This window comes from Cyrtonyx montezumae, unplaced genomic scaffold (genome assembly GCF_038088225.1).
Source record: "Cyrtonyx montezumae isolate F1298 unplaced genomic scaffold, pur_monq_1.0 scaffold_1, whole genome shotgun sequence".
Lineage (NCBI taxonomy): Eukaryota > Metazoa > Chordata > Aves > Galliformes > Odontophoridae > Cyrtonyx > Cyrtonyx montezumae.
In genome coordinates this window covers 23,381,334-23,402,178 of record NW_027071825.1, presented here as the reverse complement: position 1 = coordinate 23,402,178, position 20,845 = coordinate 23,381,334, and the positions used below count along the sequence as shown (strand labels likewise).

At 40.1% G+C, this 20,845-nt stretch overlaps 2 protein-coding genes across 2 annotated transcripts; one reads left to right on the top strand and one right to left on the bottom strand.

The window, feature by feature from the left end:
• Nucleotides 1-3,138: 3,138 nt before the first annotated feature.
• Nucleotides 3,139-4,191, bottom strand: METTL18 (methyltransferase 18, RPL3 N3(tau)-histidine). The gene has a single exon (XM_065746915.1). The coding sequence runs from the start codon at nucleotides 4,123-4,125 to the stop codon at nucleotides 3,139-3,141; it is 987 nt and encodes a 328-aa protein (XP_065602987.1). The 5' UTR covers nucleotides 4,126-4,191.
• Nucleotides 4,192-5,034: 843 nt separating this feature from the next.
• On the top strand, nucleotides 5,035-20,541 carry FIRRM (FIGNL1 interacting regulator of recombination and mitosis). The gene is made up of 23 exons (XM_065743521.1): nucleotides 5,035-5,113; nucleotides 5,851-5,939; nucleotides 7,217-7,321; nucleotides 7,859-7,999; nucleotides 8,892-9,054; nucleotides 9,407-9,491; nucleotides 10,000-10,138; nucleotides 10,592-10,672; nucleotides 11,317-11,381; nucleotides 12,012-12,160; nucleotides 12,848-12,956; nucleotides 13,461-13,653; nucleotides 14,306-14,388; nucleotides 14,744-14,795; nucleotides 15,112-15,201; nucleotides 15,806-15,991; nucleotides 16,634-16,756; nucleotides 17,780-17,875; nucleotides 18,270-18,383; nucleotides 18,775-18,879; nucleotides 19,085-19,165; nucleotides 19,644-19,757; nucleotides 20,059-20,541. The coding sequence occupies exons 1-23, from the start codon at nucleotides 5,077-5,079 to the stop codon at nucleotides 20,242-20,244; spliced, it is 2,586 nt and encodes an 861-aa protein (XP_065599593.1). The 5' UTR covers nucleotides 5,035-5,076; the 3' UTR covers nucleotides 20,245-20,541.
• Nucleotides 20,542-20,845: the final 304 nt, after the last annotated feature.

Below are 20,845 nucleotides of genomic sequence, written 5' to 3'. Positions count from 1 at the left end.
CCTGGAGTAACTGGACTCTGCTTAGTACAGTTAAGTAACCCCCAAGTATCTCTTACTTTGTAGATCATTGTTCTGTTCAAAGTTTTGGCTTCAGAAAGTTATTGTATGCCTGGTACCTAGTAACCAAGAATAGCATGCAGGTCACTAATCTGCAGATTGAGTGCTTCCCACTTCTATCTTCCTCTGGATATTTTTCCCCTAACATTCAGTGAAATAACTGTAACGGATGCTATTTAGTTGGTGCCAGTATACAAAACTGATTTTTTTTTTTAGTGTTGTCATTTCCCAAAACTATTAGATGATCTTCAAGAGGAAGTCATCAGTTAAGGGCGGCACATGTTAAAATAAAGAGGCTTTTTAATTTAGTTTCCTGAAACATTCTATGACAGACTTTAATGTTTCTCTCCACACTACTTACGAGAAAGACATAATTTATACCGGATTTCTTATTGCAGCAACTCTCTCAGAAAGTAAGGGGATGGTGCTGGGGGAGAAAAGGGGAGACCTGGAATGAGCTGAAAATTGAGTTGCTAGTTGATCTCTTTGTTTCATGAGACAAGAAATTAGGCTTGATACAATGGTTTATGTTATAAAAAAGGGGGCTTTAAAGGTCTTCTAATTTCTGCTGTTTTCTAATGTAATTTAACTTGGAAAAATGCTATTTGCCCCACCTATTAAATAGCATGTTTAAGTCTTACAAGTAAGTCAGAAATTTTTTTTTATTCCAGATCATGAAAAAAAGCAGGAAACTGGTCACAAGGGTGGTGATGATTTGGCAAGTAGAGAAAGTCTTACTGGTTTCCCTAATGTAGGAACAACATTTTTACTGATGCTGAAACAGCAATAGAGCAATGAACACAAAATTAAGTGTTGAATTCTGCTTCCTCTAGAGGTGTGTCTGCTGACTTCTAAAAACAGAACAGAACTCATCTGAAATTGTGGAAATCTTAATGCTGATTTTACCTGAGAAAAATATCCTATATTGATTCACTTAGAATTCTAAGGTGGGAACTTAATTACGCTGTGGGTTTCCTCTTTTGTAGGTGTGCAGTCATTGTGTGATTGTGGCTCTAGCAATCTTTCACTTCAGAGTCCTAAAATATTTGATTTTGTATTTGCACAAAAAGCGAGCTGAACAAGGATGCTGAACACAGGAATATTATTAAACGTGAAACAGGGTGAGTTTGGTTAAGGAATATTTTCAAGAAGAAGCATTATAGTTGAAAATTTTCAAGTGCCTTTTTTCATCAAAAATGCTTGAGATTCTTGTTCTTAACTGTATTTGTTGTTATAGGAAGTCAAAGATTTTTGTTTTTTTTTTACTTCAGGTGCCATTCTCTGAAATGACATTGGACTTAGCAGGTGGTTAGTCAACATGTGCAAGCAACAATTTGTCTTCAGGCTGAGATATATAAAATAGCAAGTAGTGGTGGTGTTCCAGCTCTGTTTTTGACAAAGAACTGTTAACAGTGCTTTGAGCTGTCAGAGCTAAATCTTTTTGTTCCTCTGTCTGTAGCCAGAATTCGTCCATCATTGGCAAGTTTTAGTGCAATCACAGTTGTAGCACAACTGACTGCTGTTTTCCTCTCTGCTATCAGAGAGCACTTCAGTAGTGTCCTAGCATCCATTTGAAGTAGTCTACTTATTTTTGTTTCATAAACAATTCTAGTTAAGGCTCTTAGTAAAGTATGGGAAATCCTCTATGGCAACGTGGTCAAAATAGGAATCTTGCAGTTGGCTTTCACAGGCAGAAATGGCAGGAACTTACTTTACGCAATACTATGTGATTTAAATCACTGTTGTAATAATTTTTTCCACCTTCTCAAATTGTCTTTTCTGCCTTGCATTTATATCCTTATAGCCAGCTTACTGTAATGGTTGACTGTCTCTTTTTATTTCTGTAAGGACACCCAAAGCATTATTGCTGCAGTAAAGTAGTGTGTGCTGACAAGAAGTAAGATTGATGTACCTGGTAGAGATGTGTAATAGCTTTCTGTCCAGTTTAGCTGGGGAAAAAAAATAATAGTGTTATTTTCTTTGTGAATTGTTGGAGATCCCAAACACTTGAGACCAGATTTTGTAATTCCTTTGTTTTGTTTGCACCTTTTTATATAGTAGTTTCTTCTGCTACATACAGTCCCACTGTGAGCATCTTTAGCCTAGGATGCAGAAGTCTGAGCTGTAAGTAGACTTTTCTGAAAGTTTGCTGCTCTGCCCAACTGCTTGGAAGTCTGCAAGAGTTATGACTGTTCAGAAATGCCCCTAGCAGCCTGAAATCACAGTAATGGAAAAAGGCAAGTTTGGAAAATGGGCCATAGCATATGGGCAGTTAGTATCTGTGCAGGTCTTACAAAAGGAAGCAGTACAGTACTAAAGTTAGACTGTTTTACTAATTGCAGTCTAAAACTCTGTTCTATCATCCTTCTGTTTCCTAGATTGTGCTAGCAGGTTTATTGGCTCTTTGTTTTAAGGAACACCTTGTTTAGAGTCTTTCAACTCAGTTTCTAAAACAAAGTAGCTTTCCTAATTTATAAGAGGATGCATTCTTCCAATTACTTGCTGAAGTTTTCTTTGATATATCAAAATACAAACAAAAGTTCACAAACCACTATGTTAGATATGCTCTGGCATAGAAGTAAGCAGGTGTATTCTGCTAACAATCTTACAAACAAGTGATAAATACAGTCACATCCCCCTCTGGTGGCAAAACAGAGAGCACGCAGGTATGTAGCTGATAACTGAAATGTGTTGCTGCAGTTAAATTTTATCTGAGCTGGAAGCCTGGCCCTTAAGAACTGCTTGCACTTTATAAGGGTGCTAAATGATCGCCCTCAGGCTGTGCTGCCACTGCCAAGGAATGTGAGAGAGAGACTGGGAAAAGTGACTTGCTTTATTTTTAAACACCTACAAGAAATGTAATGGGCTGAAGGGGTGGTACTTTATGCTGAACTATGTTTTTCTATGCAAAACCAGAATTGGAAGAGTCCTTCGCTTCCAGGCAAGCATCAGAATTTGTCAAACAGCTCAATAAGTAGAAAAGAACTGCATTAACTCATCAATTTTGAATAACCCATTAAAACTGAGAAAAAGGCGTATGAGGATTAAGACATGTTGTCTTTATTAATAAAGACAGTGGAATTAATTTGACACAGAATCTTTAAAGGCTATTTCCAAAATAAAGCGCTTTAGTCCTTCCTCAACTTCTTTCACTATGCTGCTCCTAAACACCTTTCTCTCCTCAATGAATTTTTCAAAGAGATAGGTACCCCCACCAACCCCAAAATAATGCACTTTGCTTGCCAAGTACACACGGCCATTTTTAGCCAACAGCTGAGCCAGTGTATCATGCAAAGTACCATAGTAGTCAGGGTTATAGATGGTCTCAGAAGTGAGAATTAGATCGTATTTTGAACAGGGTTTGCTGCTGCCCAGCAGGAGCTGGCTGACTTCAGACCACCCTCCAGAGAAAAATCTGCACTTGCTGAGCTTGTCAGGTAGGCACTCTGATTTCTTGTGCCTCTTTGAAGGAGGCTTAGTATTTTTTCTATCATCTTTGCTTTCAACCTTACTGTCACCACTTACACAGTTAGCTACCACGTTTGGCATGGTTATTTCCTCAATCACTGTGCTGTTGTAGTCCTGAAAGTGGACTCTTTCAGCATTTCCCCTTAATGCGACTATTCCCAACAGTCCAGCCCCGCACCCAAGATCCAGCACTGACTTGTTGGCAAACTGGATTTCAGCCTCAGAAAGGAAATCCATGAGGTCATAGGTGCACTCCCAGATTTTCAGTCCTCCCTCATAGACTCCTGGGATGAGATCAGAGTGAGAAGAAACGCTTTTTGACACAATGTCTTCTTCGTGGGTGCCGTCCTGGCACGTCAATTCCACTACAGACATGTTTACGTAGTACAGCCCTGAGACTGTTTCCAGGACTTTATTTTCCAGTACCTTGTTGACATCTGCAGGGATGTAGTGCTCCTTGGCAGCTTTGATGCAGACCTTTTTCTCTGGCAGTCTGTTATCTTCGTGCTCGTGTTCTGGAGAATGTGGTGTTGCCCCATCGTGAGCGTTTGGCTCTTGGGTTTCATCTTCGTCAGGAAAGAAATTAAACCGAAAATCCATTTTCAGGATTAGCAGACTGAGGAGTGGCAGCCAGAAGCACTCATCTAAAAGCAGCGCTGATGTATTTCTCCTGTAGCGGCAGAGGATGTTTTCAGGCACTTGTCGAATGAACGCTTTGAGGACAGCACACACGCTGCTTCACCAAACAATCAGAAGAACGAATCAGCAATCATCTCCACACAACGTCAAACTGCCAAGAACTGAAAGTAGCACTCTAATTTTCTTTAAATAATAATAAAGCTTCTAAACATAACCTGCACCCCCCCGCGCCCCGTCCCCATACCGACTGCAGGCAGTCCGCCGGGCACACGTGGGCTGAGCTTCCGCTTCCTTGTGCGCATGCGCACCCCCTGGGGAAAAGGGCGGGCAGGGAATACGCACGAGCGGCCCCGGGGCCGCAGGGGCTGCTGGGATTGAGGCGCCGAGTTGAGTTTTCCCGCCCGCCGCTGAGGGGAGCGGAGCCGAGCCCGTGCCATGTCCCAAACCGACCCCGAGCTGCTCCTGCGGGAGCTGGGCGGCTGGGACTGGGAGCTCTGCCGCAGGGAGCTGCCCTCCGTCCTGCCCCGGCTCCTCATATCCTTCCTGAGAGGAGGGCGGGATTGCTGTGGGGGGACCCACGCGGAGTACCCCGACGCGGTGGGGGCTGGGGCTGCCCTGCTGGGTTTCACTGGGAGCAAGTTGCAGAACTGCACCAAAATACGAGGCGAGAAATAGCGTGTGACTTCTTGGGCACTTTTACCCTCTCCTACCCCCCCCCCCAAAAAAAAAAAGAAAAAATCCCAACAACACACTCCCAAGTGTTCTGATGTGTGGGTGCTGAACGCCTTTGCTGCCTATGGAGCATCCCTTTACTCCGTGGGCCCGGGCACGGCAGGAGCCACAGCTGCTTCTGCTGACGACTTAAAGCCAATCTTCACCACATATCCTCTGTTTCTTTAATGCTTCTACTCTATGTATCAAGAGTCTGAAGACAGGACTGAGCACATCCGTAAGTAGTGGCCAGCAGGTTGTCTTTTTCCTATGGCTTGCTGTGTTGCACATATAAGTTCTGCATGAATTAATGAATTCTGCTCTCACCTGTGGCTTTATTTTCATGATCCTGAGCAATCCTACCCCTTGCATGTTACAGGAATCACAGATAAGCATCATAAAACCTCATAAGCTGTGCATGTAAGGCTGCTTTTTCCTTGCCTCAAGTTTTAGGCTCCTGAAAGAAAGGCTGGTGTTTTTTGTTTTGCAGCTGTTATCTCACATGTTACCAAACCCCATCAACTACTCCTGTGATAACTGAGAGTGCTCAAGAAATGCTGAATTGGCAGCTGTTTAAATGTAAATGCAAACATTTACTGCTTAGTTGTGTATCAATGTCAGCCAGCTTATCAAACTACCATGATTGTAACCACTTGAAATGAAGAATATGAAAAGTTCCAGTTGCATCTAGGTGCCAGACTATGGGGAAATGACTGTGCTTGGCCTTCAACTAATTATAGTCCAGTGTGATGCTGTTAATAATGGTTTTGTGCAAGTTGGAGCTATTATTGTTACTGGCATTTTTTTTTTTCCAGCTAATGTGACATGTAACATGTGACATGTTGTGTTTCTTCTCTCAGGATCAGATATCTGATCTGTTTCTGTTCCCACAGTTCTTTTTCCCCTCTGCTCAGTATCAGATTTCTGATAACCACGTGGTTTTCAGTAATGTTTTAGAAACATTTTGCTCTGCAGGTGTCTTGAGGATCCTGACTGAAATGTTTTTGCCTCATATCAGCCTTGCAGATTTGGAACAAACGTTTTTCTCTAAAGTACTACCTAAGGTATGCCACCTTCAGTTGAAAAATGGTGCTTTCTGTCCGTACAGTACTGAAAACCTGCTTAGGATGCACTGACTTCTTTTGAGGGCTCGCCAGAGAATCACTGCTTTGCATACGAAGCTTGAAATAAATATTTAGCAGTTAGAAGTTTAACAGCTTTGTGTTGCTGTATTGCTTCTGTGATTTTCACCGTTCTTTACAGTGGGGAGAGGATTCAACAGTGTTCTGCTTTCTATATTTAGTAATTGAATTGATTTTTCCCCCTTCTTTTTGAAGAAGGAAATAAAAATTCTATTGGAAATATTTTATAAAAGACCAAGGTGGGGTAGTTTCACTTGGGGCAAGCTCTCGTGCCAAATAAGCTGAAGATCCCAACGCTTGTATATCACGAATAATTTTTGTCACATTTGTGAGTAATACTGTGGATAAACCTTTAGGTGGTGCTGATCTAAAAGTTCTGTTTATTTATTTATTTATTTATTTTGATCAAATGTTATTTTGTGCTGTAGCTGTATTCTTTAGTGTGGGTATCTTAATGGAGTTAAAGCAGTGCTGAATTGCCAATTAAAGTTTCAGGCCCCATTTTGTGTATTTAACAAGCCTACAAAAGTGCCCAATTGATTTCCATTTCCTTTCTTGTGTGGCAAATTTTAGAGATTACAAGAAAAATGGCTCATAGCTTGCATCTCCTGAACAAGGCTTACTGTACCGTACCCTGCATTGCCTGGCAGCAGCTCTCTGTCTGCAGGCCCAGCAGGATCACTCGTAAAACATCCAAGGACCTCAACTGAAGTTAGAATAATTATTGCCTTTAGATCACAACATTTTATTTCTTTATGCGTTCAAAATGTGAACGATCATTCTCAATGAACAGCTTTTTATTTCTGAGGCAAAATGAAAAACAAAATCAAAAGACTTTTATCTCAAGACTTTAAGCTTTATTTCAAGGCTTTAAGCAAGTCGGATGAGGTATCTGTTACTTCAATTTGGGTAGCTAGGGAGCTTATTTTGATAACTGATTTTTTAGAAAATAACACCTAATTTAGCTCCTGTTTATAATTTGTGAATAGATGGTTTTCACATCTTGATATCTCTCTTTTTTTTTAATTTATATGGTAGAAAGCATTGTTTTCTCCCATGAGTTATCTCAGTAGCCTATGACTCCAGTCCAAAGAAGCAAGCAGATGTAGAAGGGTGTTACTATTTATATACATGTTTATAAATAAAATATTTAAGCTATGTGATTTTTCTTTTGTTTTCTTTTTTTTTTTTTCTGACAGACTCTACAGTTGTATGATAAACTGATGTATGAACTATCCAGCAAAGCCAAAGGGTTAACTGGCCAGAATACAGAGTTATGCAGTACTGTAAGGAATCTTCTGCAGGCAAGTCCATTTTGCTTGTATCTTACCAAAGGGATTAACCATTTTTTTGGAGTGTTTATGCTACCTGCTGACCAGCTGGTAAAAATGTAATCCAAACATCCTTGGCAAATGAAGTTCAGTTAAAATTTTATGAATTATTTGACTACGTTTAGCCTGTGGTGCTGATCAGAGTTTAAAGAAAATCTTAAATTCTGCATAGTTTCTAATGTAAATGGAGTGTGGTTCTCCATATTTGAAGACTTCATCTGACAATTATTTTTACAGCCAGTTAAGAGTTTTAAAATGTTTTTTTTAAGTAGAAAATAGTAGTGAAAAGCAGTAGGAAGCTTTCAAAGAGCATATGGTATCAGAAAAAGCACTGAATTTCTTGATATTTTATGGACCTTAATTTATCTTCAATAAACTTCTTATTGATGCAAATAGCAGTGAACTTTAAATGTCATAAAATCTAGGAGCAATTCTGCTAAGGAAAGATGCTTCTGAAATTCTTGCAGGAGTTAATTAACGTTAATCATGGTTGCTTCTTCTTCATTTAAGACTATAGTGCAACTGTTGGAAACTCTGACCAGTTGTGTACGGTGTGTCTGCTCACTGCAAGAGTGTGTGCCCTTGGAGAGTGTCCGCACTCTTCCATCCTCTGTTCTCTACGTAATAAAGAACACGTTTACACACTGCAAGGTAGGCCTGTGTTAAAAGGAGAACAATTCTCTTACAGGTTGTTTTTTAGGAAATGGTCCCTTTATAAGAAGATCCTGTTTGAAAATAATATTGCTGTAGGATTTGTTTTTATTGCTATTAAATCATTTACAGAATGTACCAGTACAAAGGTTATTTTTCAACTGTCTGCCCACCAAATCTTACCTGGTAGTGGCAGGCATAGACCATGCTATTTCCATATTTTGCAGCAGTGTCAGTTGAACACTCTGCTTATGCATGTAGCCTTGTGACATCTGTGCATTTCTGATAGCTGATTTTCAGAGCTACAAATGGTGACAAAAACGAGGCTGCTTGCCTTATTTCTACGTGTGTTACAAAATGGCTTGAAATTGAAAGGAGGACCCTCTTATTAGTTACAAGTATCAGCTTCAGATACACTTTTAGATGCAACAGTAATTCCCACTTAAACAGTGAAAATGTAACAAGGTTATAGTAAGAACAGCAGCTTGTGGTGAGCCTTCACTTTTCGTTTCTTACTGGAACGTTTACAATGGGATTTGAACTCAGGTGCCATACCTCTTCTTTAACAATTCTAATTCTGAAATTTTGGGAAATATTTGGAATGGTACTTCATTTGTTTAGTGCTGCACTGTTTTGTTCAGAAATATGATCGTGGGTCAAATGCTGATACAGAGCTCATTAAACTCACTAGAGCCAGATGGACTTCATTAGCTGCTGATTAGGCTGTGCAAGGGAATAGCATTTTCTATTTAGCAAGCAGGTGTTGGTATTAGAAGCTACAGATCTAGCTGAGTATTGAGTAAATGTAGCTACATTTGTGCTTTGTTCTTTTTGAAAGGTCAGTCTGTGATTCCTGGACTTTTTTTAACCTCTTCTTCCCTGTCTCCTACAGGATAGTGAAACAGTATACTGTGGGCATCTGCACTTGATTTCTGACCTCCTGCAAGCTGTGTTCAGGGAGACTTACTCTCTTCAGAAACAGCTGATGGAACTATTTGATCAGATCTCTGTGGGGTCTGCATCTTCTGAAGATGACATCACAGATATGGTGTCAGGTACAAATGGACCTAGAAGTTTATTCAGTTTTGGTCAGACTTGGTTTTTCTTATTTATTTATTTCCTGTAGAAAATACGTTTGAATCTTTAAACAGGGTTCTGAGTGTGCTCAGTTCCTGCAGTCCTGAGCAGCCCTTCAGAGGGCAGCATTCTGCTGCTGGGAGCTGGGGAATGTTAAACACATTTGTTTGAAAGGGACATCATCTAAGCACTGTGCCATTCTCTCGATTCAGTGTCAGTGTGGTGGTGTTCTCTAGTGGTTGTGATTGCTTTTATTTTCCTAGCAGGGAACCTTGTCTGTGAAATTATGAATGTGCTTTAACTCGGTTGTTGCTATTATTTCCTTCTTAGTAATTCACACTGTGTTGGAGATCTGCTCTGTCATTTCCAACATGGACCACGCTCTTCATGCCAATACATGGAAGTTCATAATCAAGTATGTCTTTAAGCTCCTGGATTTTACTGCAATATGAGCGGACCGTGATTTTATATAACTAGCTTTTCACTAGAATTCACTAGAGTTCAGAGTTTCAAATGAAATTGAAATGAAAAAATTCAATACCTTTGAAAAATCAGCTAGGAAGTAGAATTAAATGCACTGTTGGTGAAAACAGGAGTCATGCATGAAGAAGTGATAGAAGCTTGACTTTTCCCATTGCAATACATCTGAACAACAGAAACAGCTTTGAATAAATAGTCTTAAGAGGCCAGACGTGCAGTTTTGTAGATGTTTCTGACTTACTTTCACCCTCCTGTCCTCTGTTCTTCTGTCACAGCTATGAAGAGAGCAATTTCATCTCAGTTGTTTTCCTTGTGTGTGGATATTGCACAAACTAAAGGGGTGTAAATGGATCAAATAAAAGAATCAGTTGTTTAGATTTGTACTACTTTAGTGTGTGATCACTTGTGACGATGAAACATCTGACTGTATTCCTGTCTTTTAGGCAGAGCCTGAAGCACCATTCTCTGCTGCAGTGCCATCTGAAACACAGTGACATCCTAAGTGGTCTGTGCAAAGACACTCTGCTTTCTTTCCACTCCAGTTTACAACTAGCTGAGGAAATGAAGAAGTCTGAAATTCAGGTGAATTAAAAAGCTTCCAAAACTGCCACTGAGCTTCTGGAAGATAAATTCGCTTTGCTTGGGGGTGTTATTTTTTTTAAATGTTCTTTCTAGTTCATGTGTGCTGGGCAGGATACCTTGCTTTTTTGAAACCATGTGAAAATCAGGCCCCTTGACTTCATTTGTATAGAGACACAGAGGCACTGGAAACAGGTTTCCACCGTTTTCTTTGGGAGTTTTGTTTATTTCCTAATCTGATGATATCCCAAGGTCAACCAAAAGGTAGCATGACAGTTCTGAATTATTGATATGAAAATGTTGAGACATAACGAAGGCTTCTAAAGCTTGTCTCCTGTTGAGGCAGATTTTGTAAGAGTCAAACTTGAAATGGGTTTTTTGCACTGCTAGCAATCTGAACTTCCTCTGAATCCTATTAGTCTATATTTGAAGTTTTAGAACTGCTCTTTTGGACAGGATGGCACTGACCTCAGGCTATTCCAGAAGACTGTCAAACTGTGCAGATTCTTTGCCAACTCCCTGGTGTACTACACTAAGGTAGGTTTTATTATTTGAGTTCTACATTGGTGTCAGATTGAAGCCAGCATGCTTTAACACGCAGCACAGTCTAATTAACAGTAAGAAATGCCACTGTACTGATAGCAGTTTTGACACTAACTTCCTGCTCTCTTGGTTGCTATGTTTAAGCTTCCTCATTAGTAGAAAGGATGCTGTAAACCGACCCATTTTTGGAAAGTATGTGATATAATCCTTCTCTCTAGGTGAAGCAGTGATGGTGTGTTCTGCATCTGCTTTGTCCCATGGGGTTAAAGCAGGGATTTGATTTTTAGCATTCTGACAGGATGAGGCAGCCTCACAGTGTATGTCAGAACATCTATAATTTTTACAGCTCTCTGTGGCTGTTACAACTGTTCTTACTGTTGTTTCTTTTTTTTTTTTATTTATTTAAATATGTCTAGAAATGTCATTATTTTCAGTAAATTGTGTATAAATGCATGGTAATTAAGCAATAAACTATTCCTGGGATTGTTTTGTTCTTGTTTTGTGATGTGGATTGTTAGAACTTAATCCATTTTTGCATGTGCAGTACTATACACTCTAATATAGCAGAACAGAAAGAAAAAGTATTTAATTATGTGATTTATAATTAAAGTACCTTTCAAAATTAATGTCTTTTGCAGGAATTTCTTTCTTTCCTCTCTGATTTATGCACGCTGTTGCATCAGCTGTTTCTTCAGATATACAGGTAAGTGAAATACAAACAGCTGAGTATTGATAGTATCTTCATAACCTCTCCAAATCTGTTTCATATATCCCTGAACAGCCATGTGTCTTTTTTGTCTCAAATTCTAGTGAAAGAAAAAAAAACCAAGAATAAATGTAGATGTCAGCAGCAACTATTTGACAGTTTTTTCTGCTCTGAAACAAAATATGGAAACATTTGTCCCCAGGGGAATTTGAAACAGAACACCTAGGATTTTTTTCTGCCAGGTTTACCCTGGTGCTTACAATTTCTTAAAAGCTCCCAGTAGGACTCTTTTCTCCCTGAAGCAAAAGCTTTTGTAATGTGATGCTCATAAGTGTTTCTTTCCCTAACCTGTAAACAGCTTAAAAGTTTTGTTTTGTTTGCTGCAATGTATGCTTTTCAAATATATGTTACACATTTACATGCAGTTTCTGTGAGCTTTAAAAGTTTTCTTTGCAGTATTTAGTACGATGTTGAGCTTTGAGCTTTAAGACTGAACTCACAGGCTATAATAGAATTAAAAAATGAGGAGTCTTTTCTGTCATTTATTTAGTGGTAACAGGGAGAGCATGAGATAACGTTCTCAGTGGCAAAACAACCACAAAAAACTTTTTTTCTTTCTTTCCTCAGCAAATTTCCTCCCAGTCTTTACGCTCCAGCGATCTCTGAGGTACATCAAGATGAAATATCACGGGTTTTTCTTGTGGCTCTAGATCCTCTCATCAGTCAGCTTCTTCCCTTTAGCCCTTTTATGGAGCAAGTGCTAGGGGACAGTTCAGGTGAGTTTAAAACACAGCTGTGTTGCATAATTTCATTCCATGTTTGTCTCTAACTTTTAAAGCTGACTGACCATTTTTTGCTGTGGTGTTGATGGAGATAGACAGTTACCTTTCTGTGAAAAATAGTATGTCTTCAACATGTAAGATGATTATCTTTCAATAATAACCACCTTCATAATCTCTGTCCTGACCAGCATCTTAGAATCCTAGGACAACTGTGCAACATTATGAGAGCTATGATGTGAGCATCAGTTGTTCCTTCCCTCTGTGTAGGCCAGGCTTACTTCTCTCCCACGTGTGCGCTGTGGTCTTGCAGTTATCACAACACACTCAGAAGATAACTTTGGGCACTTGGTGTTTGAAGCATCCTGTGCTGTCAAGGAGACAGGAAGCACAAGGCACCTAGATCACAACTCTTTTTTGGCACCCAGATTGTAACTCCTTTTCAGCAGCACTGCAGTAGTTTTGCTTTTAACAGATATAGGATATCATATTTATTTCCACTTTAAACATGATTAAACATTCTGTTTTTATTCTGAGTGTGTCTGTAAGAGATTTTGGATTGTTTTACTGGGAACTTTTTTGTACCACTACTTCTTCATCTTCTATCAGTTGCTTAAAAGATAGTTTACACACCCTATATATTTTCAGGGTAACTAACAGCGCATTTCAAAACAAATTCTCCAGGTCTTCCTGCTGAGCAGCAGCTCCCCCAGTGTCTCCTTCTGGTTACCATCATGGACAAGCTGTCTTCTCAGCCTGAAGAAGTGCAGACTCTCTGGAACATGGGAAAATGGTACCAAAAATGTTATCACTGTATTTCTTCACCGGAGAGATCAGTCTATGCAGGCAGTGGGGCTCAGTTGTTCAGGTTTCCCTCACATATTTGTGAAATTTGACATACTTATTGTGGGAAAAACAAGACCTGGTGTTCTGCTTCAGGGGCAAAGTATACGGATCAGAAATATCTCTGTTATTTCAGGAAAGGGATGATGCTGAGACTATGTCCAAGACAGAGAAGGAGATGTGTGTATAATGTTGAGACTCTGCTAAGTTAAAATCTTGCATTTTTATGCTTGAATGCTCTAATAATCTTTGTAAATAGTGTTTGTGAAAGAGAATGGTAGTCAGAAATACAAATCTAGTATTTAAATAAAGTGCTGAAATTACTGCCACAGTAGTTGAAGGCAAAGCTTCTGTAGTAGGGAAGGTATTTGCAGGATTTGGGGCTTGCCTATCTGTAGCTCAACTGTTTTCATTATTTTTTTTTCCTTCCCCTCTTCCTCCTCCACTCCCTCAGCCCCAGCCTATCTTTTCTCTCAGCTCTTTTCCAGAGTTTCCAGCAATGTTCTGCCGAGCTTTCTCTCCCTGTTTGTTTGCCAGAGGTGATCAGCACAGGACAGCCAGCAGTCCCCATCACCCTGTACCACTATGTCTGTGTCCACCTGTGCTCCTTCATTGCTTCCACACTCCCATCACAGTTTCCTCATCTGGTAAGATTGATGTTGCATATCATCTTTTCACCTGTTGTGATGCATAGATGATATTTTTAAAATCACGAGTTGTGTCAGGTGACTCAGCTTACTCTTGATTACTCTTCAAAACACGAGTTCAGTTACGTAGCAAATGTTACTTGTGAGGAAAGAGGCAAATCAAGCTGCATACAAGTTCTTGAGGAACTTCATTGCATTGAGAATTCTTGTTCTCTTTTCACAGGGATTTGTTGAGAATATTTCAGTGCTTTCATTTATTGAGGACAGGTTTGAACTGTATTTAAGTGAAGTGCCAATAAAAATAGCAATACTGTTTAAATGTGGATGCACACACACATTTTATATATATATATATATATATACACACACACACGCAGCAGTTGCCTTACAAAGAGGAAATGTGCATTGTGATAAGTTTTGAAAAGTGGGGTGTGCACAGCTCCTTGTAATGAATGTATGCACCTGTTCTATGTAAGCATAACTAAAGGTGTAGCTACGGAGTAAATATTGAAGCTGAATAGAAAGCGTGGAAATCAGTTGTTAAAACGTTTCAAATTGGATAAGCTGAAAATCTTACGATGCTGATTAATGGAGTAATAGTAATAGTAGGCCTGCAATTTATTTCTGCTTGAAATAAGTATTTTTTCCTCAGGAGTATGCTTTGCTGGATGCTGTGCTGGGTTCTAGTATGATCACATCTCTGCTAGCAATGGACTCATGGTGCTTCCTTGCCCGGTAGGATGTTCTTAATTAAAATCAAGCAGGATTTCTATGGATCCAATTAGTTCTGTTGCATGAGGGAGAATTTTAAGACAAACTTGTCCCAGAATTGAATGATTTTCAAACATAGAACGTATTTTGAAAATTAGGAACAGAACTAGCTTAGCCATTTTTACGTTACTTCAAGGAGAATTACTTGTTCTGTTACTTGATTGTTTTCTGGAGCAGTTCTCTCAAGTAAATTTTGTCTATGCATATCAAGCTTAAATATGTCAGGGGACATGGCTGTCTCTGAGACAAGATTTACAAATCAAATATTATACAAGTATAGGAAATACAGACTCACTACTTATCTCTCTTTACATTTCAGGTATGGATCTGCTGAACTGTGTGCTCACCACAGTATTGTGATTGCTCACTTGGTAAGAATCACAGTGACATTTGGACTTCAGCACCAGTTCCAACTGGTTCTACTGCAAACTTTCTAAGTCACCAAAGGAAGAGTTTAATGTTTCTTTTTTTAATCCAACTCCAGGAAGGAGATGACTTTAATTCCTCATATCGGGTTAACAAATAGCAAAAGCAGTACTGTGATAATATAAAGCCTAGCTGGTATTTCAGACAATGTTTTATATAGTGTTGTTATTGTGATCTCGCATAGCAATACAGAATTCATTTGCTGAGTGGTGATTTTTTTTCTTAATCTAATTAGATTCATTTCCTGTTTTCCTAATGCAGATAAAGTCACAGCCCAGTGGGTGTTATCAGCTCTCTGTGTTGGGTGTTCTGCTAAAACGCATGCTGTTCTTGTTGGCTCCAGATCATCAGGCAAGTGTAGCACCAGCCTGTGTCTTTAATAAAGAGCTTTGAATCCATGGCCTGTGTTCAAAATATCTTCTTCCCATCCTTCAGAAAAGTCAGGATGTCGAGTGCTTGCTTGTACAATTTTTTTAATGGATCAGAATTTGTGCAGATGTGCTCTTCAAAGTAAGGCAGGCATGTACACTTCCCTAATAGTGGTCACATTGTGTGTCAGTGAAGTCTTTTTCAGTGTTTCAGTGAAGAGCAGGTCTACGAGATTAACTGAAACTGTACCTCTGTCACTGAAATTGGACATGGTACATAAAATGTTATTTGTAGTCATCACTTGTATTCATTTAATAGAGATTATGATGAAGAATAATGTTGAAATACATAACCAACACCAAGGAAATCAACACAGTAAAAGGAGTATTACACGAAGTAATTTCAGTATTTGGGAGTACACATCAAACTTTTTTCATATGTACTCGTGCAGACGGACTGTGTTGGCTGCATGGAGTGACAGCAGTGGCTGTTTGTTGGCTTCACAGCTATTTGTGTTATTAAATTCTCTTTTGGTCTCATTAGTTCATGTTATTTTACGAACTAAATTTTATCCTTTTATTTACAGGTGGAATTTGCTTGCAAATTTCTTCCGGAAGAAGTGGAAAACTTGGCAGTGTGGCAGCACGTGTCCCTCAGGGCCCTGAATGCTGATCTTGGGAAGAGAGTGGCACGTGAGCTGTGCGTGGCAGGGCTGGCACAGTGCAGGCGGTGGCTGAGCAGCAGGCGTGCTTGGGGAGAGCTCCAACCTGTGGTAAAGGAGATTTGGTTCTCTAGGAAAGGATATGAGCTCTGCATTTCTAGACTATGAGGAAGCTGTGGCTGTTGCCTCCATTTTGTCCTTCTGTCTGCTACACAGCTTTTTCTCCATACCTAATTAGCAAATGCATAATCAAGAACTCTCATTTTAATGTTTTCTTACAGTATACAGTGCCTTAGGATCCTTTACTCTGAGGGTGATAGTAGAGATCTTGTGGTTTATTTGTTACCCTAGTTGCTGTTTGCTCTCTGGGTGAGCAGATATGCTTTTCTTTACAATTTCCAGTTTATGTATACTATGTCATAAATCTACTTCTAAAGTCTGGATGATTTTATGTGGAATCAAATCTGAAAGATGCTCACTGGTCTCCCCAGCAAAGACAAGGGGTGAGAGAACTCAGAGATTTCCACACGAAGTACCAGCTTTCTCCTGGCAGTGCAGTTAACAGCTATAGCACCATCTGAGCTCCCCCAGAAGTTATGGATGAAAGCTTTACTGGCCCAGGGGGCTGGTGGGTTAGCTGTACCACACAGCTGTGCCACAGCATATTAGGCTTCTTGCTGTCTTGCATCATTTGAAATACTTAAACAAAAGCCCCAGGCTCACATTTATTTATATAACCTTTTTTCCTACTAGGATGTTGCCTTTTCTGTCATGCTGGTTGCCTGCAATTTTTCTGGTGATGCTTTGGAGGCAGAACTTCAGGCATCTATTTTGGGAGTGCTTGGTCAGTTCTGGACTTTTCTTCAGGCAAAGCAGGTGAGAAGATGTAATGTTGTGACAGTGAAAGCATGGTGTCTTTGTGGGAGGCTGCTGCCGTTTCAGTGTGTCTGTTACTAAGTCATTTTACTTGGGTTGGACCATTTCTGTAGAGCACAATGTAACCCTGCTGCCCTTCTGCTCTCAGGTGTTTTGTCTAACAGACAGCCTCATGCTGTAGGAAATGGAGTTTGAGTTTTCCCAAACGTATGGCTTCCTTGCTTAGCACAGGAAAGCCAACAGAGCTTAAAACTTTCATCTCATATTTGAGAAGAGGGGGGTGAGGTGATCTCCCCCTTGTGGCTACACGCCTAATCATTCAGGTCTGCAGCTGGAGTTAAAGAAAAAAGGATTTGTCACAGTTACTACTGCAGATTAAAAAAAAAAAAAAAAAAAGCAAGAAAAAGCCTGAAAGAGAGGAGTTGAGAAGAGTCAGCAATGTGCCCTTGAGAAAAAGAAGGCTGATAATAGCCTGGACTGCCTCTTGGGAGGAGTGTTGCTAATGGGCTGAGGGAGGTGATCCTTCCCCTCCTCTCAGCACTGGTGAGGCCACTCCTGAAGCTCCCCAGACCAAGAGAGACATGGAACTCCTGGAGAGGGTCCAGTGAAGCGCCACAAAGGTGATCAAGGACTGGAGTGTCTCTGCTGTGAGGAGAAGCTTAGGGAGCTGGAACTGTTCAGCCCAGAGATTAAAAGCTTTGGGAAGATCTTATCAATGTACATAAATATCAGATGGGAGGGTGCAAAGAGTCACGCTCTTTTATATGCTTATATTGGTGAGTGAAGAAAGGAAAAGGGGTTTAAGAAAGATCACTGATAAAAATCTGAGGAAGGGGTCTTGAAAAATACAACTACTTAAAAATATGTATTTGTATTTCTATTTTAATCTTTTCTGCTGCTGCTTATGATGTATTGTTTTAAGTGTGTTGCTAGGCTAAGAACTTCAGAATGCTACTGCAAATTCTTTAAGTAGTTACTCCATAAACTAAAATGCACTTGCTGATACCTTGTGATGTGTTGAAGGTCTCAGATGAACCATGTCTCCAGCAAACACTGTGTTTATTACTTCACCTTCTGGAGTTTTTCATCCAAGCGTTAGATGCTCAACTGATGAGCCAGGTAAAGAAAACAACAAAAAGTTATGTGCAACTTACTTCATGAAAAGCTTGTTCTTTGTGATCCAATGGCATCTCAAAGTTATTCTGTGGTACGGAGATTCCTAACTTATTTTTTCTTCCTTGATTACTTTGCTGGTTTTTAAACCAAGTATGCATTGCTTTGGTTAATACAGCTTTTGTGAATCCAATCACTTTGTAAGCTAACTGAGGTGTGTAGCTTACACATTTCTTTCTAAAACACACCCTTAAATACAGCTTTATCCCCGTAGTGTTCCTCTAGCAGTAGCATACCTTCTTTAGTTTTCAGTCCCACATAAAATCAGCATCCTCAGATGCAGTGATTAGACAGAGCAGCACTCACCTGTATTCTGCTTGCTGGGCTTTGTTTCCTGCAGGTATTTTCACTGCTGTCTTCCCTTCTCCGGTTGGATCCCCCTGATCACGTTCGTCTAGCAGTGCTGGATTTTCTCTCTTCTGTGGGGAAGGTGTTTATACCACAAGAAGTACAGGTAATAGTAATAGTGGCTTTATTTACTCTTCAGACTTTTGGTGAAAAGATGTTCAACTATTTAAATAGAAAGGATTGAGTTAAATACACACAGATGTGCCTTGACTTCATCTTGGAGATTTATTTTTCACTGGCAATCTGAGTGCATGTAAAATGCTTGGTTTACTCACTTGCTTGTTGCTTCTCACCAGTGAGAAAGGACTGATGTCTGAGCCCCCAAGAAGAAAGCATGTCACCTCCCTTATGGTAATTTGTTGCCAGACAGAGCAGAAGCAATCTCACATTTATGAACCTGTGCCTTGAGCTTAGAATAATTCTTTAATAATAAATCATGATGGTAAGGTATAATTAACTAAGTCTTGGTAATTGATAGATATTTGGTCCTTTTCCAGAGGCAAGTTGTACCCCAGCTGTCATGTTTGTTTGCTTCTCTGCTAGCTGACCAGACCTGGTTGATTCATCAGCGTGCACTGGAGGCATTCAGACGTTTTGCTGAGGTAAGCACAGCAGAACTCTGGACATACATATTTGGCTCAGTTAGCTTTGGTCATACAGGGATTACTGCATCTTAAACATTTGAAATTTGTTTGAAATACTGTCACCATAGAATTCTTCTGAGGTTGTCACAGAAACATTTTTCTTTGTCTGTTTCTTTGTTAATATGAAATGTACTAAAGATCTATTACCCAACATTTCTGACAGGAAACAATCCATGAAGATGTTGTTCCTCAGTGCCTTAATTCTGAAGAAATTAAGAATAAAGTTGTTGATTTTATGGCTAAGGTATGTTGCTGAACCAGTTCCCTGCTTTCTTGGTTGATGTCACACGTATCCATGATTTATGAGCCTGGCTTCACTGCCACCCTCATGTAGGATTTGGCTATGACTATGTCCATGCCATCATCTACGTGCAGATTGAATTATATCTATTTGAACTTTTCTATTTGCTTAAATCCTTAGGATTAACTGATGTTACTTCTACGCAGTGTTCTTCCTGTACTTCTTGATTTGTATTTCCCTCAAGAAAAAAATAAATCCATCACACAGTTGCAGAGTTATTGTTGTAGGCAGATAAGATGTCTGTGAAAGAGACGGTGATTTCATCACACTGCTTGTGTTAGTTCCTTCCCTCTTTTTTCATGGATCAGTTTCTGCAAACACACATTCAGGCTTCTTCCCTAATTGTTCAGGTACTTATTAGAGTTGCCAAAGGCTGGTAATGACTTCTTGTTTGTTACCCCTCCTGTGGCTGTCTCCCTAGGTAAGGCAAGGCGAAGAGACAACAGAAGCACGTATAGAACGCCTGAAACAAGAAAGGATCACCTGTGGTGCACATTTTATGAAAGTGGCTAGAGAACTGGAGCCAACAGGAGAGGTATGTGTACTACTTTAATCTGGCTTTGCTCTATTGTCAATTTCTGCAGTGTTTGGGAAGTATACAGAGGTTCAAGTCAACCTTTGCTGCCCTCCGTTTTCTAGGAACAAAAGGCTGTGTGCAGCCCTGGCCTTTGATATTCCAGCTGAATGCTCTGTTCTGCCTTTCAGTCACTAAGAGCTCCCACCAGACAAGGGAGTCTCGAACAGCTTTCCAGCCTGTGAAGGCTTTTTGCATTTGGATGGGTACTGCTCACTTCTATAAGGGATTAGAAACGTCTAATGCTTACTTCAATTTGCAGCCTCTGGCGAAACGAGCGTGCCACCCGCCATCTGAGGAGCAGTACAAGTCAGCAGTAGGCACGATGGAGGGGGCAGTGGAGGCTGTGAAGCTGCTGCTGCAGAAAGGGTCACCCCCTGCATGGGTGGCAGTGAAACTGGAGGCTCTACATTCAGCCATAGCCATCCTCAGAGACAGTATACGGTAAGGTGCTAACGGGGGTTTTAGAGGTGCTGAAACATCTCAGCTCTCTGTTGAGAGGGAACTGATGACTTTGTTTGTACCACGGCTGCTGGAGAAGAAAAAAAACTGCGACACAAGGTGATGCTTTGCTCTGCTGCTAAGTCTTGGTTAATATCCCCCAATGAACTGAAGCCTATCTCTCATTGTAACTGTCTGGGTGAGCAGCCTCTGTGTCCTTTTGTACACTGCCCCTGTACAGCTTACTCATTTTAAGCTCCTGTCTGATGATAAACATTTAATGAAACTGTATTTTTGACCTTGATACGTTTGAATCTGTTGTGAAAGTAAGAGTTACAGTTGTTCCGTCACATTGTGGGGTGAGCAGGTGTTTCACATTAGTTTTAAAATACACTTACAAATAACAACCTAAGGCTCTCAGAACACTGTTGGTTCCACTCCACACTAGGGTCGTCTTTTAAAAATAATCTTTATTCATCACAGTTAAGAGCAGAATGAATATGGCGCTTAAATGGTTTGTGTTGAACAGTCCTTCACTGTGCATCTCCTAGCACCCTTTATGCAATCCATGGAAAGAATTTCATAAACAGAAATAAATATGTTGTGTA